Source organism: Adiantum capillus-veneris, chromosome 17 (genome assembly GCF_014529385.1).
Source record: "Adiantum capillus-veneris isolate H3 chromosome 17, ASM1452938v2, whole genome shotgun sequence".
Taxonomy (NCBI): domain Eukaryota; kingdom Viridiplantae; phylum Streptophyta; class Polypodiopsida; order Polypodiales; family Pteridaceae; genus Adiantum; species Adiantum capillus-veneris.
Window position 1 is genome coordinate 8,745,994 of NC_140947.1, and position 24,805 is coordinate 8,770,798.

The window sequence follows — 24,805 nt, forward strand, 5'->3', positions numbered from 1 at the left end:
TCAAGTTCCATTGATTGTTCTGGAGTCCAAGCTCCTTTCATGAGAGAGAGAGAGAGAGAGAGAGAGAGAGAGATCTATATCGTGAGTAGAGAACGCCATGTCCTGCTGCTGTGAAGAGGGACTGCTGGATGACGGACCACCCTATGTTCGGGGCTGCTTTGACTCCTGTAAACTCGCTGGGCTTGCGCTCATGCTGGCTGCCTCCATCACATTGCAAATTCTGGTTAGTATGCCAGGTTTTCAGTTAAAAATAAAATAAAATTGACATTTGGCGTACCAGGCCATAACTTCAGCTATTGGCTTTTCTCTAAATCAGTATGCAAGATATGCGTGAAAAGAGAGAGAGAGAGAGAGAGAGAGAGAGAGAGAGAGAGATCGAGATCTTATTAACGTCTTCTAGAGGCTGAACCCAGCCAACGAGACATATCAATGTACAGCTGTAAGCTCTCCTCTGTCATCCAGGAAAAGAAAAAGAAACAAACTGAATAAGGGAAGCTGGTAGTAGACCTAGATGGGGCGAGTGGCTGGAGTACACATCAGCTGAGAGGGGGTGTAGGGTGAATTGTTCTCTCTTCTTGAAGCAAAAGGAACCTTGAGTATGCATTGAGCACTCATCTTGAGTTATCACCAAACATCACTTCCGTTGCGCATTACATTTGTATCAGAGCTCTTTGGCAATGTTCGGTATCATCACTCAAGGAAAGAACCTAATATACCTCCCTCAAGATTTATTTTCTCAAAGAAGTTTCGCGTCCCTGTCGCACGGACTTATCAGCCACTCCCACCCTTACTCCAGGATGTGCTCCCGTCTTCATTGCGATGTATTATGGGCCATTAAGCCATAAAAGCGACCATATAGATGTTTTTTGCTTGTTTGAGATTGCACGTAACCTAAGACCAATTGTTCGTGTCAATCTTTTTAATCTCTGTTTTTGAAGAGTCAGAGGTGACCGAGAAAAGAAGGGCTTGTCCAGTCTCCTCTCATTCTTCTTTTCTACTCATTGAGAGCGGACCTTGCACATTGCAACTGTTAGAGTTATGGCATCTCTCTGGATTTGTTCAGTCGGTCCCAGTTTCTCCCAAGAACATGTGTTAGGGAGTTAGGGCTGTTTTGTGGCTGTGCTCGTCCAATGCGAGGTTGTTTTCTCATGTCGGGATGTGTTTAGCCTTGGGTTTTGGCTCCTGTAGGTTGGGAGTATTTTTCCTAGCCTTGCCAGTATTTTCCCCGGAGCCCTACAGGGCATCTGGTGCTCGTACTTGTCACCTTTCTATTTTCTTCCTATTTATGAGGTCGTGGGCACGGGTGGACGGCTCGTCGACCTGGATTGTAGGAGGCATATAGGTGTGGGCAGGGGTATCATGTGAGATGTGTGGTGCATAGGCCCTTGGGGTGCAGGGCATCCCTAGGGCTGCTCCCTAGGTTGGGAAATCGTAGATGTGTGCATATCTCGCGTCTATCCATTGGGCATGTCAAATCTTTGCGAGGACCACCCTTCGTCACTTGTATGAGCAGCTTGTTATCAACATGGAGAGCCTTTCCAGATCTCTCTCTCTCTCTCTCTCATTATCAAATGTCTCGTCTCTTTCTACGTCAATGACATCTCTTCTCCACAGGTGCCTTGTTCAAGTGTGTGGCATTCTAGGTGTTCTTGTAAGGTGTAGCGGAAGTGAATGTTGATATTGCTCAAGATGAGTGAATGTTGATATTGCTCAAGATGATATTGCTCAAGGGTTCCTTTTACTTATGGAGGGAGAGCCTTCCGTTCCTATAAGAGAGAAGAGTGCAATGATCACAAACAAAGTGAATGCTATTGTGAATGAAGGTGCTGAGAATGAGAAAGAGAGAGAGAGAAGAATACAACACGAGACGGTTCTCAAACCCTCCTCCAAGGGTCCCTCTCTCTATGGCGAGAGAGGTCTATGCTATAGATTGCATAAATCTAGTACAATGGTCTAGATGTGATGGACTTGATGACGATGTCGACGACAGTGATGACGACGACGAGGACGGGCTCAAAATTGAAAACGCTAGGGCTGATCTGTTGAATTTCTGAAAACGTTGACTTTCTGTTGAAAATTGACACTGTGTCGGCGATGGCAACGATGCAACCGCGCCGCGCTAAAAACACAAATGCTGAAATGTGCGGACAACGAGCTGATCTGAAAACATGGCTAATCGGACGGTGCTGCGAGGATCTGCTGTGGGTAGGTGAGATCTGCGAAGTTAAGGGTTGGATCTGCAATGGCTAAGGGCCGAACACTGAAAACACTACCTGATCTGGCGACGGAAACTACAAACGCGAGGAGGAACCGCAGGTGGAAACGTTGGGGCTGATCAACAACTGAAAACGCTATATGCTTTGGAAGAATCCAAAACGCTATCTGTCGTGTTGGCTGAAAACGCTAGATCTTTTTCCGTCTTGTTGAAGAGAGAACACTGCAAGCCTGAGCATCTTCTGTCTTTTCTGTCTGTAGAGAGCGCCCCTCCCCCCCCCTTTTTATATACTTGAACCAGGCTGGGTCCAGCAGTCTCCCCAACAGCCCACGACCTCATAAAATGGCATAATAATTAAATAAATAAAATAAAATGCCTAGAAAATGTTCAACCCCAAAACTGACCGGAATTTGGACATGCTACTTGGACAATGCATATGCTGGGTGGTACCGGGTTGTGCAATCAGAGGATATGCAACTACTCTAAGTGCTTGGACATGCACGGCCTGTGCACAGGCTCACAAAAAGTGCCAGAACACTTCCTAGGCTAACCTGAACCCTAGACCTGAGATCATAGTTACCCGGAACGCGGAACGGGAACGGTGACGGGATCCTCGCGGAACGGGGGAATGGGGAGGGGTCCAAAACGAGAACGGCGCGGAACGGAAGGCATTAAAAGTTGAAAAAACACCTTGATAATGCAATTTTAAGCTCTGTGTGATTGAATAGAAGTAGTATCAGAGTCCTTTGACTTAACACTCACAAAACTCTTGATTTGAAGACCATTTAGTCTTACTATGGCAAACGTGTGTTGTGTAGACTCGAGAGCTCAAGAGGAGGAGAGAGAGCTTGAAAGTTGAGAGAGAGGGGGAGAGCTTGAAAAGGACTCACAAAATGAATCTAAGGGTAAAGCTAAAACACCTGCTAAACCTAAGCTAACCTCGGATGAAAAAGCCGCAAAAGGAATTATAGGAGGATACATAACGGCAGAAGAACAAGTCATTTATGCTAAGGAAGGTCGTTGTTATCAATGTCACGTCAAGGGTCACATTAAAGCGGCTTGTCCTAAGATAGCCCCACCTAAAGAACCCAAACCACCAACAGTTACCACAAGCACTTTAATGAACCAATCTGAGTCTTCACATGTTTCTGACACACACATTGATGAGTCTCTCTTTAAATGTTATGATCATGTGAAGGGTCAGTGTTTTGTCATATTGTTTGATTCAGGCAATATGCATGATGTGATTAGTGCCTCTCTTGTAGAGAGAGCCCGCCTAGAGGTTAGTCAAACATCTCCTCTCAAGGTGTCGGGCTTCGCTCCCGGTATGGACTCTCATTACGCAAGAGTGCCTTGATGTGTTATTTACAGTTCAACAGGCTGCCTTCCGTAGGAAATTTGTCGTGTCTCCTCTCTCAGGATGTGATATGCTTTTGGGCATTAGATGGTTTTGTGAGCATAACCCTCTCATTGATTGGGCGGACAATACTCTCACTCTAAATGCCAAAAGTGACTCTCCTATGATCATTCGTGGTGAGGAGGGTCTGCATTCTTTGCCTCTTATTTCTCATGTGCAGGCAAAGCGTGAATTACAAAGAGGAGCACCAACGGCATTCATCTATGCCTCTCCAGTTACCCAGAGCATTCAGGCTTCAGACGGGTATTCAGCTTTGTTTACCAAGTTTAGGCATCTCTTTTTGCAGGATGATCTTCCATCCCATCTCCCTCCCGAGCGACCGGAGGACCATCGCATCGAACTCATGGAGGGGGCACAGCCAGTGAGTAAGGCTCCCTACCATTTAAAGAAGACTCAGGAAGAAGAGTTAAAGGAGCAACTCACGGAGTTGGTGGCCAGAGGATTCATACGTCCTAGTGTAAGTCCTTTTGCTGCTCCTATTTTGTTTCTCCGCAAGAAGGATGGTTCGTCTCGTTTGTGTGTTGATTACAGGGCATTGAACAAGATGACCGTCAAGAACAAGTTTCCGATGCCTCGCATTGAGTATATCCTCGATAGGCTCAATGGGGCAAAGGTTTTCAGTAAGGTTGATCTTAAAAGTGGATACCATCAGGTAAGGGTATTCAAAGGCGCATCTACAAGACCGCTTTTCGCACGGAGCGAGGGCAATGGGAGTATGTGGTCATGCCTTTTGGATTGACAGGTACCGTGGGTAAATTTAACCGTTTCATGGTAGGCCGTTTTGGCGATATGGTTGGTGTATGTGTGTTCATCTTTCTTGATGATATTCTCATTTTTTCTGCATTGTGGGAACAACATGAAAAGGATGTAGAAAGGGTATTAACCCGTTTGGATGAGTGTCAGCTGTACATTGCAGCTAAGAAATCTGAGTTTTTTCTCATTGAAGTTACTTATCTGAGCTATAACATTTCTGCAGAAGGCGTCGAGCTAAATCCCGCGAAGGTGGAACAGGTACGTAATTGGGATTTACCCAAAACTGCATATGCTGTGCGTTCTTTTCTTGGTTTACGTCGAGTATATAGTTCGCACATAGAGAATTTTGCACGCATTGCCACACCCATGACAGATGTTTTGAAAGGGATAAAGACTCGCTGACAGCGCGTGGATTTGTCCGAAGCAGCCATTGAGGTTTTTGCATCTCTCAAGGTTGCGGTGACAGAAGCGTCGCGTCTTGTCCTTGCCTCTTGGGATGACCCCTTTGAGGTATGGACGGATGCAAGCAATGTCGCCATAGGTGCTGTGCTTCAGCAGCATGGCCGTCCAGTTGCATTCCTTAGTTGGAAGCTCAATAGTGCAGAAAAGAACTATTCAGTTTATGATAAAGAACTTTTGTCTGTCATTCACTCTCTTAAGCATTGGAAGCATTTTCTGTATGGTAGACAGTTTACAGTTTGCACAGATCACCAAGCCCTCAAGTGGCTCTAGTCTATGTCTAGTGCACATTGGAGTGATCGCCAAGGAAGGTGGACATAATTTTTTGAGCAATTTGGAGGTTTGATTGAGTATGTGCCTAGAAAAGCTAACCCTGTTGCAGATGCATAAAGTCGTAAAGGACAGATCTTGGATCTTGAGTCAAGATCCACAGTTTCTCTTCAGGGTGTACGGTGCAGCGAAAGTGAATGTTGAACTTTGCTCAAGATGAGTGCCCTAAACTGTGCTCAAGGATTCCTTTACTTAGGGAAGGGAGAGCCTTCCGTTCCTTTAGTGAGAGAGTGCAATGGACACAAACAAAGTGGAGAACACTGTGAATGAAGGTGCATGAGACTGAGAGATAGAGAGAGAAGAGAATACGACACCAGAGATGTTGTCAAACCCTCCTCCAAGGGCCCCACTGTCAATGGCAAGAGTGGTCTACTATTGATTGTACAATTCTCTACAATGCTTAGACTTGCCGACGATGTCGACGATGATGAGGACGTCGACGAGACGGGCTGAAATCTGAGAATGCTAAGGGTTGGAATCTGCAAATCTTTATCTGTTGAATTCTAACTCTATGTCGATGGCGACGATGCGACGACAACGCGCTGAAAAACACAGATGCTGAAATTTGCGTTTTCCGGGCTCAAACTGCAAACTTCGCGGAATCTGACTGTGCGGCGAGGATCTGCTGCGGGAAGGTGGGATCTGCGAGGTTTGGGACTTTTTCTGCTCGAACTGACTGCTGAAAATTGAAAACGCTGGTGTTCTTGATGTCCTTGTCGCGAAGGTCTTCAAAAACGTTGCGGTCGATCTGCAAACCAAAAACGCTAGGGGCTGAAATCTGTCCTTGTTGATGGAACTGCTAACGCTAGGGCTGATCTGTTGTCTACTATCGCCGGGAATCTGCAAGTGCAAAAACGCTGACTGATCTGGTGCAAAAACGCTAGGCCTTCTGGTGAGAGAAAACGCCTGAGTTGTCGCGGGGGTTGGTCTTGCTGAGAAGTTGCCTGTTGAGCAAGGTGTTCCTACTGCCTCTTCTGCAAGAAAGTGCTAGCGCTAGGTTTCTATTTATACAAACTTAGCAAAATTGCCCTACCTAGTTTCCAACAAAAGTCACTTAAAAATAATATGTAAGGTGCAGCGGAATGAATGTTGTATTTTCTCAAGATTAGTGATCTTTATTGCTCAAGGTTCCTTTTAGTTCTTAGGGAAAGAGAGAGCTTTCCGTCTTGTAGAGTGTTGTGGTCACGAACAAAGTGAGTGGATTGTGCGTGCAAGTGAATGAGACTGAGAGAAAGAGATAGAAGAGATACGACACCGAGAGGTTGTAAAACCCTCCTCCGAAGGCCCCACTCTCGTCGGCGAGAGTGGTCTACTTTGATTGCACAAAGGTGTACAATGCGTATGCAGTGGACTGATGCAATGGGACTAGGCCGATGACGACGACGGTGATGATGATGACGACTCGACGGCTGAAATCTGTAGGTTTCTAATCGCTAAATTCGGGGACTGTTTTGGTGGCTGAAAATGACTGTTTTGGCTGGGTTTTGTCGGGCTAAACTTGGGGGTTCATCTACAACTGAACGGAGGAAATCTGCTAATGTTCTGCTGCTGAAAACCTGCGTTTTCCAATGGCTGATAACTGCAGATCTGCTGGCGTTTTTGATGGGCTGAAAAACGCTGAAAAAGGCTGAAGTTGCTGTAAAAACGCTGAGGCTCCAGATGCTCTCCTTGCCAAAAAAAAGGCTACAAACTGCTGAATTCCTGCTTGCTTCCCTAGCGTTAGTGTTTGATGAAAAACGCTGAGATTTGCTGATGTCTTGCTGATGCTTAACGATCCCAAAACGCTGAGGTTGAGGGTGGTTGTCGCGGGAACATGCGAGGCCAATGGACTTGATGGAGTTGATGTTGCTATGGGAGAAAAACGCCAAGGGAGGTATGGCGATGGGTCATTAGGGGGGTACTGTTGAGAAGATGCCTGTTGAGCGGGAAGCTCCTGCTGCCTCTTCTGCCAGAAAGTGTGAACTTTGGTTTGCTTATATATTCACTTAGCAAAATTGCCCTACCTACTTTTGTTGGAAAGTCACTTAAAAATAATAAGTGAAAATAACCAAAAATAGGAAAATAGGCTAAATGCACTGGAAAATTCCCCTAACTGATGCTAATGGATTTTGACGGGAATTCCGATGATCATGCTGTGTGCAACCGGAGGATATGCATCTATGCTAAGTGACTGGGCATGCACGGTCTACTAATAGACTCACAAAAGTGCCAGATCACTGCTAATCTAAACTGATTGAACCCTGCTGTAGTGTAGCTTGTCCACGGACACATAGGGTTGGGATGTGTCACGTACATAATAAGTGAAAAATGTCAAAAAATAGGGAAAATAGGCCTATACACTGTAAAAATGCTCTTGATGGGTTTGATGAAATCTGATGATCATGCTGTGTGCAACCAGAGGATATGCATCTATTCTAAGTGTCTGGACATGCACGGTCTACGAACAGACTCACAAAAGTGCCAAATCACTTCCTATTCTAGACTGACTTGACTGAACTGAACCCTGGTTATGCTAGCTTGTCCACATACACATAGGGTTGGATGTGTCACGTGACATCCCCTCCTTTTCAAAGTGAGGTACTGGTACCGAACTGTATGGCGTCGAGGGAGATCGCCGACAACATCCGGAATCCTGGATAGGACTCTTCGCCGGTCCACTCTGATGCGTGGGTCGTGTGATACTTGAACTTCATAAAGGTCTGCAACACTTGCTTCTTTGGGCCGCGCCGAAAGCGACACGAAGTCATCTTCCATGCTTCCACTCTGTCTATAGTCATGCATCTACCTTCTTCAAGAATCTCTGAGGCTGAAAAGTCCTGAAACCACTTTCAACACAAAAACATGAACATACCCATTCCATGTAAAGTGACTGGAAAAAATATTGTCTTCTCTAAAGACTGTGCATGCAATATAAATGAACAAATAGACGGAGTGCCAACCCGTTCACCACACACACACAAACAATGAGGTCGAATCTTTTCTTTCTGATCTAAATCAATCAACTGTGGCAAATCACAATGGAAATGCCGATGCTTGATGCTCCTTCTTGTACTCTTTCTACGACTGTGTCGTGGCAAGGAAGAGACATGGAATGTGACTTCCTTGAATGCATACTTTTCAGCTTTTCATGAGAAATCCGCATACATCCGTGCTCATTCATGGGTGAATCGTGCTCAACGTACAATATGGCATGCCTAGAAAAAGGGATCACATAAAGACGCTGACTAAAATACAGGAAACGATCACGAATGAAACACTCGAACAATGCATACTGATTAATCATGCGCATACACAATACTTTCTGTGAGAGTTCTTTGGACCTAGACTCGAGAGCCAAGATTGGTTCTTTGTGATTGATCGAATTAGTAATGAGATTAGCTTCACTAGAAAAAGTATTAACGAACACATCATCCTTGTGAACAATCACATCATCTTCATGCAAATCATCATGCTTGTGAGAAATAACATCTTGATCATGCAAATCATCATGCTCGTGAGAAATCACATCTTGATCATCATGCAAATCATCATGCTTGTTATTGTCATTCAAATCATCATGCTTATCATTATCATTCAAGTCATCATGCTTATCATCATGCAAATCTTGTGTGTCATGCTTTGGAGAAGAGACTGAGAGAGTCTCCTTTTCCCGAATCTCTTGCGTCTGTGCCTGCACTTGAGAAAAGAGTCGCAACATCTCTTTCATGTGTCGGTCGTTCATTGCTTGTCTTGCTTTGTTCTCGCGATCAAATGTTGCTTTTCTTTCTTTGTTCTAGCAATCAAATTCTGGTTCTCTTTCTTTGTTCGCGCGCTCGTGCTCACGCTCTATGGTTGCCATTCTTTCTTCGTATTCACGATCTATGGCTGCCCTTCTTTCTTCGTAGGCCTTTCTTTCTGCTTCTTTTTCGCTTTTCTTTCTTCGTGTTCTAACTTTCTTTCCATATACATCTGCTCCAACTCCTCCATAGGATCTGGTGCAATCCTTGGCATAGACGGGGAAAGGGGAGGGTCGGAAAAACCTCCTAGTGGGAAAAATTCTTCTTCGCCTCTCTCATGCTCATCACCTCCAAGCGAAGTATCCATTCCGCTTTGAGTGATGACCATCCACTGAAGTCGTGGTTTCTTGTGGTCTTGGGTTCTTAAGTTCACGAGGAACTTGGGTTCTTGGGGGTGGTCTTGGTTCTTGGGGTTCTTGAGTTCTTGAGGTTCTTGCGGGTCTTGAGGTTCTTGAGGTTCTTCTTTAGCTTGCAATCTGTGTTAGAGAAGGATCTTCTCTTCACCCGAGTTCTGCTCTTTTCTGCGGGCGCACCCCTTGGCGGCCTTGCGCTCACACCAAGGTTGCTTTTTCCCACCTCACGTCGATTGGCCGGCCGCTAAGTGCACGGTCCGCTCCCAATGAGTGAAAAGAGGCACAAGGGGAGGCTGGACAAGCCCTTCTTTCTTGGGTTTCCTGTTACTCTTCGAAAACACGATTAGGAATCGACACGCCCAAGAGGTCTTGGGTTACGTGCGACCACAACAAGCAAAAAAATTTATGTGGTTCTTGTGGTTCTTTCCTTGAGTGATACGGAACACTGCCAAAGCTCTGATACCAATGTAAGATGCAGCGGAAGTGAATGTTGACCTTTGCTCAAGATGAGTGCTCCAAACTGTGATCAAGATGAGTGCTCTGAACTGTGCTCAAGGATTTCTTTTACTTACGGAAGGGAGAGCCTTCCGTTCCTTTAGTGAGAGAGTGCAATGGACACAAACAAAGTGGAGAACACTGTGAATGAAGGTGCATGAGACTGAGAGATAGAGAGAGAAGAGAATACGACACCAGAGATGTTGTCAAACCCTTCTCCAAGGGCCCCACTCTCAATGGCGAGAGTCGTCTTCTATTGATTGCACAAGTCTCTACAATGCTTGGACTTGTCAACGATGTCGACGACGAGACGGGCTGAAATCTGAGAATGCTAAGGGCTGGAATCTGCAAATCTTTATCTGCTGAATTCTGACTCTATGTCAATGACGATGTCGATGGTGATGATGCGACGATGATGCGCTGAAAACGCAAATGCTGAAATCTGCGATTTCTGGGCTCAAACTGCAAACTTCACGGAATCTGACCGTGTGGCGAGGATCTACTGCGGGAAGGTGAGATCTGCGAGGTTTGGGACTTTTTCTGCAGGAATTGACTACTTAAAACTGAAAACGCTGGTGTTCTTGATGTCCTTGTCGCGAAGGTCTGCAAAAACGCTGCGGTCGATCTGCAAACCAAAAACGCTAGGGGCCGAAATCTGTCCTTGCTAATGGAACTGCTAACGCTAGGGCTGATCTGTCGTTTCGGGGAAATCTGCTAACGCTAGGGCTGATCTACTGTCTACTATCGTCGAGAATCTGCAAATGCAAAGATGCTGGCTGATCTGGTGCAAAAACGCTAGGCCTTCTGGTGAGAGAAAACGCGAGAGTTGTCGCGGGGGTTGGTCTTGCTGAGAAGTTGCCTGTTGAGCTCGTGCTGCCTCTTCTGCCAGAAAGTGCTAGCGCTAGGTTTCTATTTATACAAACTTAGCAAAATTGCCCTACCTAGTTTCCAACAAAAGTCACTTAAAAATAGTAAGTGAAAAATGTCAAAAAATAGGGAAAATAGGCCTATGCACTGTAAAAATGCTACCGATGGGATCTGACTGGAATTTGATGGTCATGTTGTGTGCAACCAGAGGATATGCATCTAATCTAAGTGTCTGGACATGCACGGTCTGCGAACAGACTCACAAAAGTGTCAGATCACTTCCTATTCTAGGCTGACTTGACTGAACTGAACCTTGGTCATGCTGTAGCTTGTCCACGGACACATAGGGTTGGATGTGTCACGTCACACTGGGTGGGTCTTTCGATAGCATGAAGAACTAGTACACAGATTCCGAGTTTGGTAAGCAATGGTTGCAGGCTCTTGCTTCGCAAGGGCCTAGCAACTATCTCATTTGTGATGGTTTGTTGTATTTTAGTCACCGTCTATGTATGTTGCCCTTTCTCAGGACAATTGTATTGCACGATGCACATGATTCTCTCACGGGTGGGCACAGGAAAATGAACACCACTCTGGAAAAAATTGAAAGATTCCTTTATTGGCCTAAAATGCGAAAGGATGTGTTTCGTTATGTCACACAGTGTACTATTTGTCAAAAGGTAAAAGCTCCTCGGGGTAAGCAACAAGGCCTTTTGCTTCCGCTGACTATTCCCGATGGACCTTTTCAGAATATTTCCATGGATTTTGTGACTAACCTTCCACCTAGTTCGCATTCAAGGAATACTCAATGTTTAACAATTCTTGATCGTTTCAGCAAGTTCTGCATTATGATTCCTTGTAAGGCCACATTCACCGCACAAGATGTAGCACGGTTGTCTATAAAGCATTGGTACCCCCTCTGTGGTTTGCCAAAATCAATTGTTTCAAATAGGGATGTTAAGTGCATGTCCAATTTTTGGCGCGCACTCTTTGAAAATTTTGGCACTAAGTTGAATTTTCATCGGCTTTTCATCCACAGTCAGATGGTCAAACAGAGATTTACAATCAGTTGGCTTTTGATGTTTTAAAGTCCTGTGTGCATGATCAACAGTCTCATTGGGAGCTCCATCTCCCATTGGTTCAGGCTATTTTGATTGATTCTTCCCCCTCTGGCATTGGTCGAACTCCGTATGAGGCAGCTTTTGGCCATCCGTTCCAGTCACTTTTGACTCGCTCGGTCAGTCAAATGCTTGATGCCAATGCTGAAAGTCAGTCGCTCGTTGGATGAAATTTCTAAGATTGTGAAGCTTCGGCTAAGCAAGGCTCAGGAGTCTTACTCACGACAGGTTAACAAGCATCGTCAGGATGTTTCGATCAAGAAAGGGGATCGGGTTTATTTAAGAATCATGAAGCAACGTCTTAAGCAAGTTGGAAAGAAATGTTCTAAGTTGTCTTTCAAAATGTATGGTCCATTTCCTGTCATTAAAAAGATAAATGAGGTTTCAATGAAATTACAAGTGTCTAACTCGTTGTCAATGCACAACGTTTTCCATGTTTCTTGGTTGAAAGTGTTTCAGGGAACACCTTCGAAGGACATTCCCGAAGAAGAAGAGCCAGAGATCATCTATGAAGCTGAAGTCATGGAGCCGGAGCAAGTGTTGTTGCATCGGTTTCGCCATGGTTCAAAGAAGCAAGTCAGACAATACTTTTTGAAGTTCAAGGATCGAGGAACCCACGAGGCAATATTGGTCAATGAAGAGTTTTTCAAAAATTACCCTGAATTGTTGGCAGCCTACAAGGAAGCCATGCAGATCGGCACCAGTACCTCACTTTAAAAAGGAGGGAATGTCACGTGCACATTTAACCCTATGTGCATGTGGACAAGCTACTTCAGGTCAGCTTAGAAAGTGTTCTGGCACCTTTGTGAGCTTGTGCGCAGGCAGTGCATGTCCAGGCACTTAGAGTAGTTGCATATCCTCTGGTTGCACACAGCATGATCATCAACATTGCAGTCAGTACCCATCATGAGCATTTTACAGTGCACAAAACCCATTTTCCTTATTTTATCCATTTTTCACTTATTATTAATAAGTGACTTTGTTGGGAAACTGGGTAGGGCAAATTTGCTAAGCTCTTTAAAAGAAACCTAACGCTAGCACTTTCTAGCAGAAGAGGCAGCAGAAGTCCTACAACTTGCAGTGCACCTTCTCAGCAAGACCGGCAAAACTCCCTAACGTTTTCAGCCATCAAGACCACTGGCGTTTTTGTGCAGCAATCAGGCCGAGCGTTTTTGCTACGGATTCAACCTGGCGTTTTCCATCAGCAGTACCATATCAGCCCTGGCGTTTTTGCAACCTGCAGATTGCTCTAGCGTTTTGCAGTTTCTTGGTGTCAGATCAGCTGTTGCATCAGCGTTTCCAGATTTCAGCGCTTAGACTCCGCAAGATCAGCCCCAAACCTCGGAGATCTCACCTACCCATAGTAGATCCTCGTTGCACGGTCAGATCAACCAGTGTTTCCAGTTTCAGCCCCCTGTCCGCAGATTTCAGCATCTGCGTTTTCAGCACATCGTCGTCGCATCGTTGCCATCGCCGTCGTTGCCGATATAGAGTCAGAATTCAGCAGTTAGCAGAATTTCAGATTTCAGCCCCTAGCGTTTCAGATTTCAGCCCGAATTCGTCGTCATCATTGTCGTCAACATCGTTGGCAAGTACATTGCATCTAGACCATTGTACCAGATTTGTGCAATCAATAGCATAGACCTCTCTCGCCATAGCGAGGGGGGCCCTTGGAGGAGGGTTTGACAACCGTCTGGTGTCGTATTCTTCTCTCTCTCTCTCTATAAGGTGCAGCGGATGTGAATGTTGAACTTTGCTCAAGTTGAGTGCTCCGAACTGTGCTCAAGGGTTCCTTTTACTACGGAAGGGAGAGCCTTCCGTTCCTTTAGTGAGAGTGCAAGTGATCACAAACAAAGTGGATAAACATTGTGAATAAAGGTGCTGAGACTGAGAGAGAGAGAGAGGGAGAAGAGAATACGACACCAGAATGTTGTCAAACCCTCCTCCGAAGGCTCCACTCTCTATGGCGAGAGCGGTCTACTATTGATTGCACAAATCTCTACAATGCAATGGACTTGCCGACGATGTCGACGACGATGAGGACGACGACAAGACGGGGAGAGATAGTGTAAGGATTCTAGGTGCTAATCCTTAATTAAGTACTTAAACCCATGATTAAGACTTAAGAAACTGAAACTGAACTTAGAACAAGACTTAGAAGATTCTGTGTTTGATTGATTGACTTGTTGAAAACTGAGTACAATAGGCTTCTTATATAGGAGACGAAGAGACATAAACGAAAAGACATGTCTCCTGGTGAAGAGACATGACTTTAGACGTAACGACACATCCTTTCGACGAAGAGTTGCAACCATTGGGTGAAGAGTCGCACCTGTAGAGCGAAGGGGTGTGACCAGTCGTCGAAGGAGTGTGGCTTTTGGCGAAGAGACACGTCCTTTGGGCGAAGGGGTGTGACCATCCAAGCGCAGGGGTCCTCCTTGGCATGGCACTTCGCGTATCTGCAACTAGGAAGAGATGTAATACTGCAACATTAGTCACAATCGTGACATTCCCTCCCTCTTTAAATAAAACCCACGGTAGTTGAAGAAAACTCTGGGAGAAGGAAATGTATTGTTGTAGTGCTTCTGCATCCAAAGCTCTTTCTGTTAAGTCCCATGTCATGGCAGTGTTATTGACCATGACTATTTTGCCAAACTGAAATCTAATCATATATGCAACTTGTCTCGTCTTTGTCAAAAGTATGAGTATCACATCTGCAACTTGATTATTGCCTTTGTCAAAGTCATTTATAACTTCGAGTTTTGTCCAATAAAAGATTGAATCTGTATCTGCTTCGAGTGAAATTATTGGTAAACTGACTTGAGTTTTCTTTTGAGTGATGACCACTAGTTGGAAATCTGTAAAGTATTCCATTGGTTTGTCTGGAACAGTAAACTCCTTTTGAAGGGATATTGTAGACTGAGATAGAGTAGTTTTTGGAGGTATTTCCATCTGTAAAGGTTTATCAATAGAACAAGTTGTGTCCAAAGATTCAATTGCAGCGACTGAAGTTGTGCTGCAAGAGTTTGTATCCGCTTTATCCTTTGCACCACTGAAGGCAAGGACTGGAGTCTTCAAGTTTGAAGAATTATCATTCACCATAGCATTTGGTATCTGTTTAGAGACAAAGACTCTATTCTGCAAGGGCGGTGACGAGGCGAATTTTCCTGCCTGAATCACGGCCAAAGAAGGGTTTATATGCTTGTCCGTTGTCACACAAGAATCGAAATCTTCTGAATCTTCAGCTTTCTCAGCGGGTATTAAGGCTTCCAATTGAGAAGGGGGAGATCGAGGGAGTTGTTGCCTCTTAGACCTCTGAAGGATCCTCTTGCACAAGGAAAGGATCAGTAAATCTTCAACTTTACCACCATTAGATAAGAAAGACTTAAATGTAGGGCATGGCTCGCGAGGGGGAAGTTGTCCAGTGTCGCGGCGTTCACGACCGAGTACTTGACTAGGGTCGGATATATGTGCCACTAAGTAAGCCCATCTTGATATTGTTGATGATCTGTTGGAAGCTTCATATTGCTGCTTTTGTTGCTGATGATTCCAATAAGAAGTTGGTTGCTTAGAATTGTAGCATTTCCAAGAATATTCATGCTGAGACTTTTCCTGCTCGCACAAAGGTACTTTGTGTCTAGTTGTCTCTGAGAAACCATGCTCTGGGTGAGAAAATTTGAGTTCCAAAGGCTTTTGTTTGAGTGGTTCTTCCTGGTCGACCACTGAAGCGTTGGAAGAAGATGCATGTATTGTCCAAGAAGCTGTTGGGTGACTCTGAGAAGAGGTTTGTATTTGCATCTGATCCAAGCGAGTGTGAATCGATGCGAGGCTTGATGAAATTGCTGTCATCTGCTTTTTGAAAATTGCTATCGGGTTCTCGGGTAAAATATTATCGTCGCCATCTTGTGATTCGGCCATGCCGACTGTTCAGCGAAAGTAACCGTTTCTCTGAATAAGCTGGGAGCGGAAACTGCGTCTGGAACGGGTTTCGGCTTTGGAGTCGGGGAATCGAGAATAATGATGACCTCTGGCTCGAGTTCGGGCTTTCTCTAGAGTGTCTGGAATGACAATGATCTCCTGTGAAGGACGAGGATTCCCCGGCAAGTCTTCTTCTGGAACCTCGTTTACATACGAGAGATACGGCAAGGATCCATCGAATAATTTGTCTGCCATCGCACGCGCAAAGTGGTGGCGGAAAGTGTGCCAGCGTTGAGGGAGATGGATAGAGAGTGAGACACTTGCTGTAAACGATGGCTTTCAGTCATCGTAATCTGGTGGTTTGTCCTTTTGTTTCTTCAAAAAAATAAAATCAAAAGGTGCTTTTACATGGGCCTTTTAATTATGGGATTTGGCCGGTCACTTAAACTTTAGGATAGTTAAATTTGCCCAGCGTAAAATCTGCCCAGCGTAAAGGAATTCCAGCGTGAGAAATTTTTGCCGCTTGGGAATTTTTCAGTCCAGCGTTTCAGAATTTCAGGCCAGCGAAGAGTTTTCAGCCAGCGTTTTGTGATGATTCGCAGGCTGCAGCCAACGCTTGTGGAGGAGGTATGTCGAAGAGGTGAGGCAGCCAGCAGGTTATATGTTAAGGGGCACGGCAGCCAGCAGATCATATGCCAAGGGGTGCGAGCACGTAGAGACACGCCGGCGGGAAAGGGTGCGAACACGAAGGGGCAGCCAAAGGGTACATCTCTCGCACGGGAAACAGTTTGGCCACCAGCATCACCATTCACGGGTACGTGCGTGCGTGCACACACATCTGTGTTCTGTTTTCTGTTTACAGAATTGAGAAATAATGTTTAGGTTACCTCATATGCTCGTATGCAGATGCGTACCACCGTTCTTCTGCTTACATGTAACTCCGGGAAGGGGGGAGGAGAGTAGTGGCGAGGGTGAGAGGCTCACAATCTTCAAGTCCTGGGAAAAAAATTTGCTCTGATACCACTGTAAGGATTCTAGGTGCTAATCCTTAATTAAGTACTTAAATCCATGATTAAGACTTAAGAAACTGAAACTGAACTTAGAACAAGACTTAGAAGACTCTGTGTTTGATTGATTGACTTGTTGAAAACTGAGTACAATAGGCTCCTTATATAGGAGACGAAGAGACATAAATGAAAAGACATGTCTCCTGGTGAAGAGACATGACTTTAGACGTAACGACACATCCTTTCGGCGAAGAGCTGCAACCATTGGGCGAAGAGTCACACCCGTAGAGCGAAGGGGTGTGACCAGTCGTCGAAGGAGTGTGGCTTTTGGCGAAGAGACACGTCCTTTGGGCGAAGGGGTGTGACCATCCAAGCGCAGGGGTCCTCCTTGGCATGGCACTTCGCGTATCTGCAACTAGGAAGAGATGTAATACTGCAACATTAGTCACAATCGTGACAGATAGAGAGAGAAGAGAATACGACACCAGAATGTTGTCAAACCCTCCTCCGAAGGCCCCACTCGAGAGCGGTCTACTTATGATTGCACAAATCTCTACAATGCTTGGACTTGCCGACGATGTCGACGACGATGAGGATGACGACGAGACGGGCTGAAATCTGAAAATGCTAATGGCTGAAATCTGCAAATCTTTATCTGCTGAATTCTGACTCTATGTCGGTGACGATGCGATGATGACGCGCTGAAAACGCAGATGCTGAAATCTGCGTTTTCCGGGCTGAAACTGCAAACTTCGCGGGATCTGACCGTGCGGCGAGGATCTGCTATGGGAAGGTGAGGTATGCGAGGTTTGGGACTTCTACTGCGATGTCTGACTGTTGAAAACTGAAAACGCTGGTGCTATCGGTGGTCTTGTCGCGATGGAACTGCAAAGCGTTGGATGTCTTGCTGCTCCAAAAACGCTAGGGCTGAATTCTGTTGCTGGGGGAAATCTACTAATGCTAGGGTTGATCTGCTGTTGTGAAGTGGTTTTGCTATGTCTACTAATGCCGAAGCCGCTCTGCAATGCAAAAACGCCAAGGCGGATCTGTCTTGCAAAAACGCTAGCTTTGATGTTGTGTTGCAAAAACGCTAGGCCTTGCTGGGGGGGGGGGGGGGGGGGGGGGGAGGGGAGTTGCATGTTGAGCAAGGTGCTCCTGCTGCCTCTTCTGCCAGAAAGTGCTAGTGCTAGGTTTCTATTTATACAACTTAGCAAAATTGCCCTATCTACTTCCCAACAAAAGTCACTTAATAAATAAGTGAAAAATGTCAAAAATAGGGAAAATAGGTTTAATGCAATGGAAAAATGCTCCTGATGGATACTGATGGTAATGCTGATGATCATGTTGTGTGCAACCAGAGGATATGCATCTAATCTAAGTGTCTGGACATGCACGGTCTGCGAACAGACTCACAAAAGTGCCAGATCACTTTCTATTCTAGACTGACTGGACTGAATTGAACCCTTGTCATGTTGTAGCTTGTCCACGGACATATAGGGTTGGATGTGTCATGTGACATAGGGCAAATGGCTAAAGGAACTATAAAAGAAACCCATTGGACGCTCAGTAGAAGTAGAAGAAGCAGGGACACAAGGAGGCAGGCACCCAGCAGTTAGGCACCACCTCAAGAGCCCTAGCGTTTTCTTAGGACAAGATCAACGTTTTTTGATTGAGCCTCAGATCAGTTCAATGTTTTCAAACTCATATCAATTCAGACTTGATCAGCGTTTTCAAACTCAGATCAGATCAACGTTTTTAGATTTCAAATCAGATCAGCGTTTTCAGATTTCAGCCTTGACATCATCGTTGTCGTTAACATAGTCGTCATCGAGTACCACAAAATTAGTACTCATTAGCATCAGCATCTTAGCATCCTGTTACTGTATGAGCATTTGTGCAAGAATAAAGAAAGCTCTTGCTCGCGCAACAGAGCAAGTGGGCCCTTGAAGGTTGGGACCGACATCTCGTGTCGTCTCTTTCTTTCAGTTCAGTTCAGTTCTTTCAAGTAAAGTAAAGTGTCCCTTGTGCTTGTGCGGAGTACTAGATGCGAGCTAAATCCATAAACACTTACACTGCACCTGACAAAGTGTGCAACCAGATGTTAGAAGCTTGGCTTATAGTTGTTTACTAACTTATAGGCTGTTTTGAGGTTGATTTCAACGTTTTTTTGTGGACCGTTCCCGCGTTCTTGTTTTGGTCTCCCCCTCTCCGTTGCGGTACTGTTATGGAGAGCCCCTCATTCCCGTTCCAAGTAACTTTGAGTTTTTTCCATGCTGCCCTCTCCGGGTGGCCGTTTTTTCAGATGCATGTAGTTTCGGTTTTTCTCAACGGTGATTTAAAGGAGGTGGTGTATGTGGAGCAACTTTGAGGGTTCGAGGATGCAAATTTCAGAGATATGCTTTGTAGGTTGCTAAAGGCTCTCTGAAGCAAGCCCCTCGAGTGTGCTATCGGAAGATAGACTCTTTCTTCCTATGAAACTCCTTTCGAAGTTATTCTGCAGACCCAGATTTATACATTTACAATGACGCATCCGCAGTGCTATGGAGACCTTGGCTTGCTTGCTTCATTACTTTCTTGGATTGGAGATATGGAAGACAAAGGGGGCATCTTTCTCTCTCAGGAGCGCTGTATCCAATAGTTGCTTGAAGCATTTGGTATGACTGAGCGTAAACCTATCTCAACCCCTATGGATCCCAAGTAGAAGTTGTCACAACATGACCCCTCATATGTAGTAGATGCTACAAAATATCGGAAATTGTTCGGTTCTCTTATTTGGGTTTGAAGTTAGTTTCCCGATGGGCCTTCTCAGTTCTTTTAAGAGGTCACACCTTTTCTTTTGGCTTAGGAGCAGTAAGAAACAACCGACATTTGCCTTATTCTCCATAGAGGCAGAGTACAGGGCTGTTTGTAGTGCTACATGTGAGTCAGTGTGGTTACGGAGGCTAATTTCGAAGATGGGATTTCCCTCGCAGAAGACCATGATGTACTCTGACAACTAGAGTTGTATAGCCATTGCGAGGAATCCGGTGTCCCATGCCTGGACCCAGAATATAGAGATACAGTACCATTTTATTCATGAGAAGACCAAGGATGACTCTATTCAACTAGAGTACATTCCGACGTCAAATAACCCTGCTGATATATTCACCAAACCTCTTCCTTAGGTGACATTATCCTCTCATGCTAGCTCCCTTGGACTCGTTTCTCGTGTAGGAGTTGAGAGGGGTGTTAGAGTTCAGATTTCTGTTCTGTGGTGGCTCCAGTATCTCCAAGGAGCAGATTAGGGAGTGGGGGCTGTTTTGTGGCTGTGCCTGGGCGTATTTGAGGTAGAAAATACCTTTCTAGGCGATGCACTAGAGGGTGTCACCCACCCGCTAGGCTGGCATGAGGCGGGACCTCCGTTCCTAGGGTTTCCCGGGGCTAGACTGTCGAGGCTTCTACATTTCTGCTACTAAATATGTGTGTCAGGTCACTTTTAGTGAGTTTACATTATTAGCATTTTAGGCCATTGTCACGTGACACATCCAACCCTATGTGTCCGTGGACAAGCTACAGCATGACCAGGGTTCAGTTCAGTCAAGTCAGTCTAGAATAGGAAGTGATATGGCACTTTTGTGAGTCTGTTCGCAGACCGTGCATGTCCAGACACTTAGATTAGATGCATATCCTCTGGTTGCACACAACATGACCATCAGATTCCAGTCAGATCCCATCAGTAGCATTTTTACAGTGCATAGGCCTATTTTCCCTATTTTTGACATTTTTCACTTTTATTTTTAAGTGACTTTTGTTGGAAAGTAGGTAGGGCAATTTTGCTAAGTTTGTATAAATAAAAACCTAGCGCTAGCACTTTTTGGTAGAAGAAGTAGCAGGAGCACCTTGCTCAACAGGCAACTCCTCAGCAAGACCAACACCCGCAAGATCCCTAGCGTTTTCTCTCAACAGAAGACCTAGCGTTTTTGCATCAGATCAGCCTTGGCGTTTTGTGCACAGTAGATCAGCCCCGGCGTCATCACGACACAGCAGATCAACCTAGCGTTTTGCATTTGCAAAACAACCGGCAACAGCAGAAGACCATTTCAGCCCTAGCGTTTTTGGTTTGCAGCACAACCTCAGTGTTTTTGTAGATCATCGCGACGGAACATCAAGAACCACCAGCATTTTCAGTTTTCAGCCCTTAGACATTGCAGAACAAGTCCCGAACCTCTCAGATCTCACCTTCCCGCAACAGATCCTCGCCACACGGTCAGATCCCACAAGGTTTACAGTTTCAGCCCGGAAAACGCAGATTTCAGCATCTGCGGTTTCAGCGCGTCGTCGTCGCATCGTCGTCATCGACATCGTCATCGACATAGAGTCAGAATTCAGCAGATAGAAGATTTGCAGATTTCAGCCCTTAGAGTTTTCAGATTTCAGCCCGTCTTGTCGTTGTCCTCATCGTCGTCGACATCGTCGGCAAGTCCAAGCATTATAGAGATTTGTGCAATCATAAGTAGACCGCTCTCGCCATAGAGAGTGGGGCCTTCGGAGGAGGGTTTGATATCTATGATAAACACCTTGAACCAGAATATGCCAACCTAAAAATCATCCGTATGCCTCACATTTCTTCGAACATTTCTCTTTTAGTTAAGTACGGTGTCATTTGTTCTCAACTATTTAGATTTTCTCGTCTTTGTTCTAGTAAATCTGCTTTTGTTGTTCAATCTTGCCATCTTATTTCTTTACTAGTTGAAAAAGGATACTCATTCAAAAGAATCATGAAAAACGTTCGTTCATTTTTGCATCGTAGTAAGTTTATTTTTAATGTTTCTTCCTTTGGAATGTTCAAGATAATTAGTAGTAAATTCAATAGAAGTGGGGAGCTAAAAAGCCCACTTATTGTTTGACTTAGTAACACCTTATGTTGTTGTTTTGATCTTTAGCGCTTCTAGTATTTTTACTATAGCTTGACAAATTGCTAGCCTTTATCATGGCTGAGTATGCCCATCACCTCCGGAGGGTGATAGAAACTCAGCTCGTTGGTTTTGTAGAGTACGTTCAAAGCATGAATGACCTCTATATAAACCTGCACCTACTCTTGCGCACTGACGACGTGAGTAGGGATGTCATAGCTGTTGTCCAAGCTATGCATGATAAAGGTGATAATCTTATTCTTCCTGTTTGGACAAGCAACGAAGTTGAGATCACATATTGTCAAGTTTGGTTCTTTGCTCTTCGTAGATTTGTGGTAGTATTCATTTTTCAATTTTGTATTTAGCTTACCTGAGGACTTAAGAATGTGTTCCGTTAGAAGTTATTGTGTGAAGTTTGATTTTTAGGATTAAGTTTTTAAGAGGTCTCATCCTTTTTTGCTTAAAGTTGGGTACCTGTTTTAAGCCAAGTAGGTTGCGTCAACTTATTTTACACATACCTTTTCTAAAAACATTTTTAAGTTAATAATGTTTTGTTTTATCTAGTTTTGTTTCGTAGCAAACAAAGTGATTTAGTTTGTTCTGTTTGTTTGTTTTTGTTTTTCTTTTCTTTTCTTGGTCCCTTGCTTTTATAGTTTTATGAGTGCTTTATTCCCTCTTATAATTCGTGAGTTGAGACTATTCTGAACTTATGAAGGTATATAACATCTTTGGTGTCGTATTCTTATCTCTATCTCTCAGTCTCATGCACTTTCACGCATAGTGTCCATTCCCTTGTTTGTGTCCATTTCACTCTCTCACTAAAGGAACGGAAGGCTCTTCCTTCCATAAGAACAAAAGGAACCTTGAGCACAGTTCGGAGCACTCATCTTGAGCAAATTTCAACATTCACTTCCGCTGCACCTTACAGCCATTTTTCAGGATTGTGGGGTTTTCCAAGCAAGTAGGGCAATTCCTGGAATTGCCTATATATGCCCCTCCCCCCCCCCTTTTTGTACTTTTGGCATGTTGTTCAGTGCAAAGATAACGTTGGGGCACACTCTCTCTCTAGCATTTTCTCTCTTGCTAGTGTTTTGAAGAGTGTTGCCACTTTCTCTCTCTAGCGTTTTTCTTCTCCACCAACGATCTCTCTCTCTCTTTGGCAGTTTTTCTCTAGCTATCTCATCCTCTCTCTCTAGCGCTCCCTCCCCACTGCGTGTAGACACCCTACACACGGTGTTTGTGCTTGCAAGTGATTGCGATGTCCGTACGGTAGGCCCTTGGCAGCTCTACCCAGCACACCCGTATTGGTGTGGGCTTGGTGGTATGGGACACCAGCCCTTGTGGTAAGAGGCCAGTGCGTTGGTTGCAGGCTCCCAGGCTTGGGGATGAGCCCGTATTGACTCCATGGTTGGGAAGTGAGCCTGATGTCCGCTCTCTACGCTCGTTTATGCGTGAGTATGGCTTATGTCATGTCATGAGAGCAGGATGGATCCGGAGAGGGACTAACAAGGGGCCCTTGGAGGGGGTTTGGGACCCCATCTGGTGTTAAGTCTTCTTCTTCTCTCTATCACTCACAGAACCTTCAGTCACAGTATCATTCTCTCTTCTCTCTCTAGTCTTTGCACATCTCTCTCATGAAGCAAAAGGAACCTTGAGTACGTACTGAGCACTCATCTTGAGTTATCACCATTAATCACTTCCGCTGTACATTACACAGAGTTCCAATTCCAGATGCGCTGACCCCAAAGTGTGGTGCCGGTTTTGGGTATTTTTTTAACTAAGCAATCACAAAGTACAACTACCGGGGAGTCACTTTGCATTCTTGATTCCAAGTTGATCTGTTGAGAGGACTCCCTAGGCACCCTTTTAAAGGCTCCTGGCCTAAAAGCAACATATACAAAAAGTTGGCGCTATCTAAAAGCAACTGCAAAAATTGCTGGCCCGCACACTGCTATGTCATGTCATCTGGATTTTCTGCCCTGTTTTGTGGCCTGCCATGTGTGCGAGGGTGCTGGTGAGGCAGGGGGGGAATATTGGCGAGCTAGAGTGGTGCTGAGAGCTGAGTGTAGAGAATGGCAGCTGTCTTAGCACATCAGGGTAGTTGTCCTACCTATGCATCTTGGAAGCTTCTGGATTGTGCTGTTTTGTCACAGAGCTGTCACAAGTTTTGAAGGTTAACCATAGGAAAGTTGGGGATGCTATTGCAGAGGCATCCTTCAATCGCAGAGGCATGCTGAATTTTGTGTCATGGTATTGCTAAGGAGCAAAAAAGATGAATTTATGTGCCTGCCTTCTTTGCATGCTTTAGCAAAATATTTGTTGGATTTCAGTTGAGCATTCTTGGTAAAAGGGCATGGGTGCACGTGCGTGCGCACGCGCACACAATCACACGTCTGCAATTGCATGCACAGACGTGTGTTCTAATTGGTCAAATGTTCTTTTCTTCTGGTCTTGAGCTTTCATAATGTGGCTAAAGCCTTATTGTTGTCTAGCAGGCGTGTGCTCTTTATCATAATTGGTGGCCCATGCTGACATGTACGTGATATGAGATTGTCAAACGCTTTCAGTTCTTTCAAAATCCAAAATTAAACATGCCAATTATGTGCATTGATGCAGTGATCATGTATGTCTTGATTCCGATGCCCTTCTTGTTCTTTGGAGGTGGTTCGATCGAAGCGATGAGCTCAATGGAAGCAGGAGAGTATGTACACTGCTCACTTAAAAGTATCATATTTTTGACTGAAAGATGCTCTCTTTTGTATATATCTCAATGCCGAATTCTTGAACATTGGCAGATGGGCAAATATAGCAAAGTTCTTGATGGGGTTTTCAGTCGTGGGGAGCCTTGGTATCCCATCGATCTTATATCATGCTCAGATTATTGATGCGGCTGCCATGTGTATGGCATTTGCATCCTTCTTTGTGTTGATGATCACTGTACTCTTATTGGCCAAAACTTTGGATAGTGATTACTAGATTTTCCAAAAGGTGATTGAAGCCTGCATTTTTCAATTATATTGTTATATGTGTTGTCAAAGCATCATGATGTGTTTTATCATTAACTTGCAAATGTTCTGTGGTCCAAAGAAATCTCTTTTCATGCATCAATTATGAATGCTTTAACAATTTTGCAACTCAATGTCATAAAGCTTTAGTCATAATTGACATATACCAGATTCTTAATTAAGAGGTTAACGTCATTTAATTA

The 24,805-nt window shown here is 44.7% G+C and overlaps 1 protein-coding gene across 2 annotated transcripts; it reads left to right on the forward strand.

The window, feature by feature from the left end:
• On the forward strand, window positions 1-24,637 carry LOC147436773 (vacuolar protein sorting-associated protein 55 homolog). Of its 2 annotated transcripts, none has more exons than XM_086486199.1 (4): window positions 1-223; window positions 24,090-24,132; window positions 24,214-24,298; window positions 24,393-24,637. In XM_086486199.1, the coding sequence occupies exons 1-4, from the start codon at window positions 98-100 to the stop codon at window positions 24,571-24,573; spliced, it is 435 nt and encodes a 144-aa protein (XP_086342325.1). In that variant the 5' UTR covers window positions 1-97; the 3' UTR covers window positions 24,574-24,637. The 2 variants fall into 2 exon arrangements, with proteins under 2 accessions (XP_086342325.1, XP_086342327.1); XM_086486201.1 differs by having other exon boundaries at window positions 4-223; window positions 24,093-24,132.
• The last annotated feature ends 168 nt before the right edge of the window (window positions 24,638-24,805 follow it).

Bases quoted from the DNA above. Each gene is read 5' to 3' on its own strand.
- LOC147436773 (XM_086486199.1), top strand. From the start codon at position 98: ATGTCCTGCTGCTGTGAAGAGGGACTGCTGGATGACGGACCACCCTAT. The intron at 224-24,089 runs GTTAGTATGCCA...ATTGTTGTCTAG, and splicing joins CCATCACATTGCAAATTCTG to CAGGCGTGTGCTCTTTATCA. The intron at 24,133-24,213 runs GTACGTGATATG...GCATTGATGCAG, and splicing joins TTGGTGGCCCATGCTGACAT to TGATCATGTATGTCTTGATT.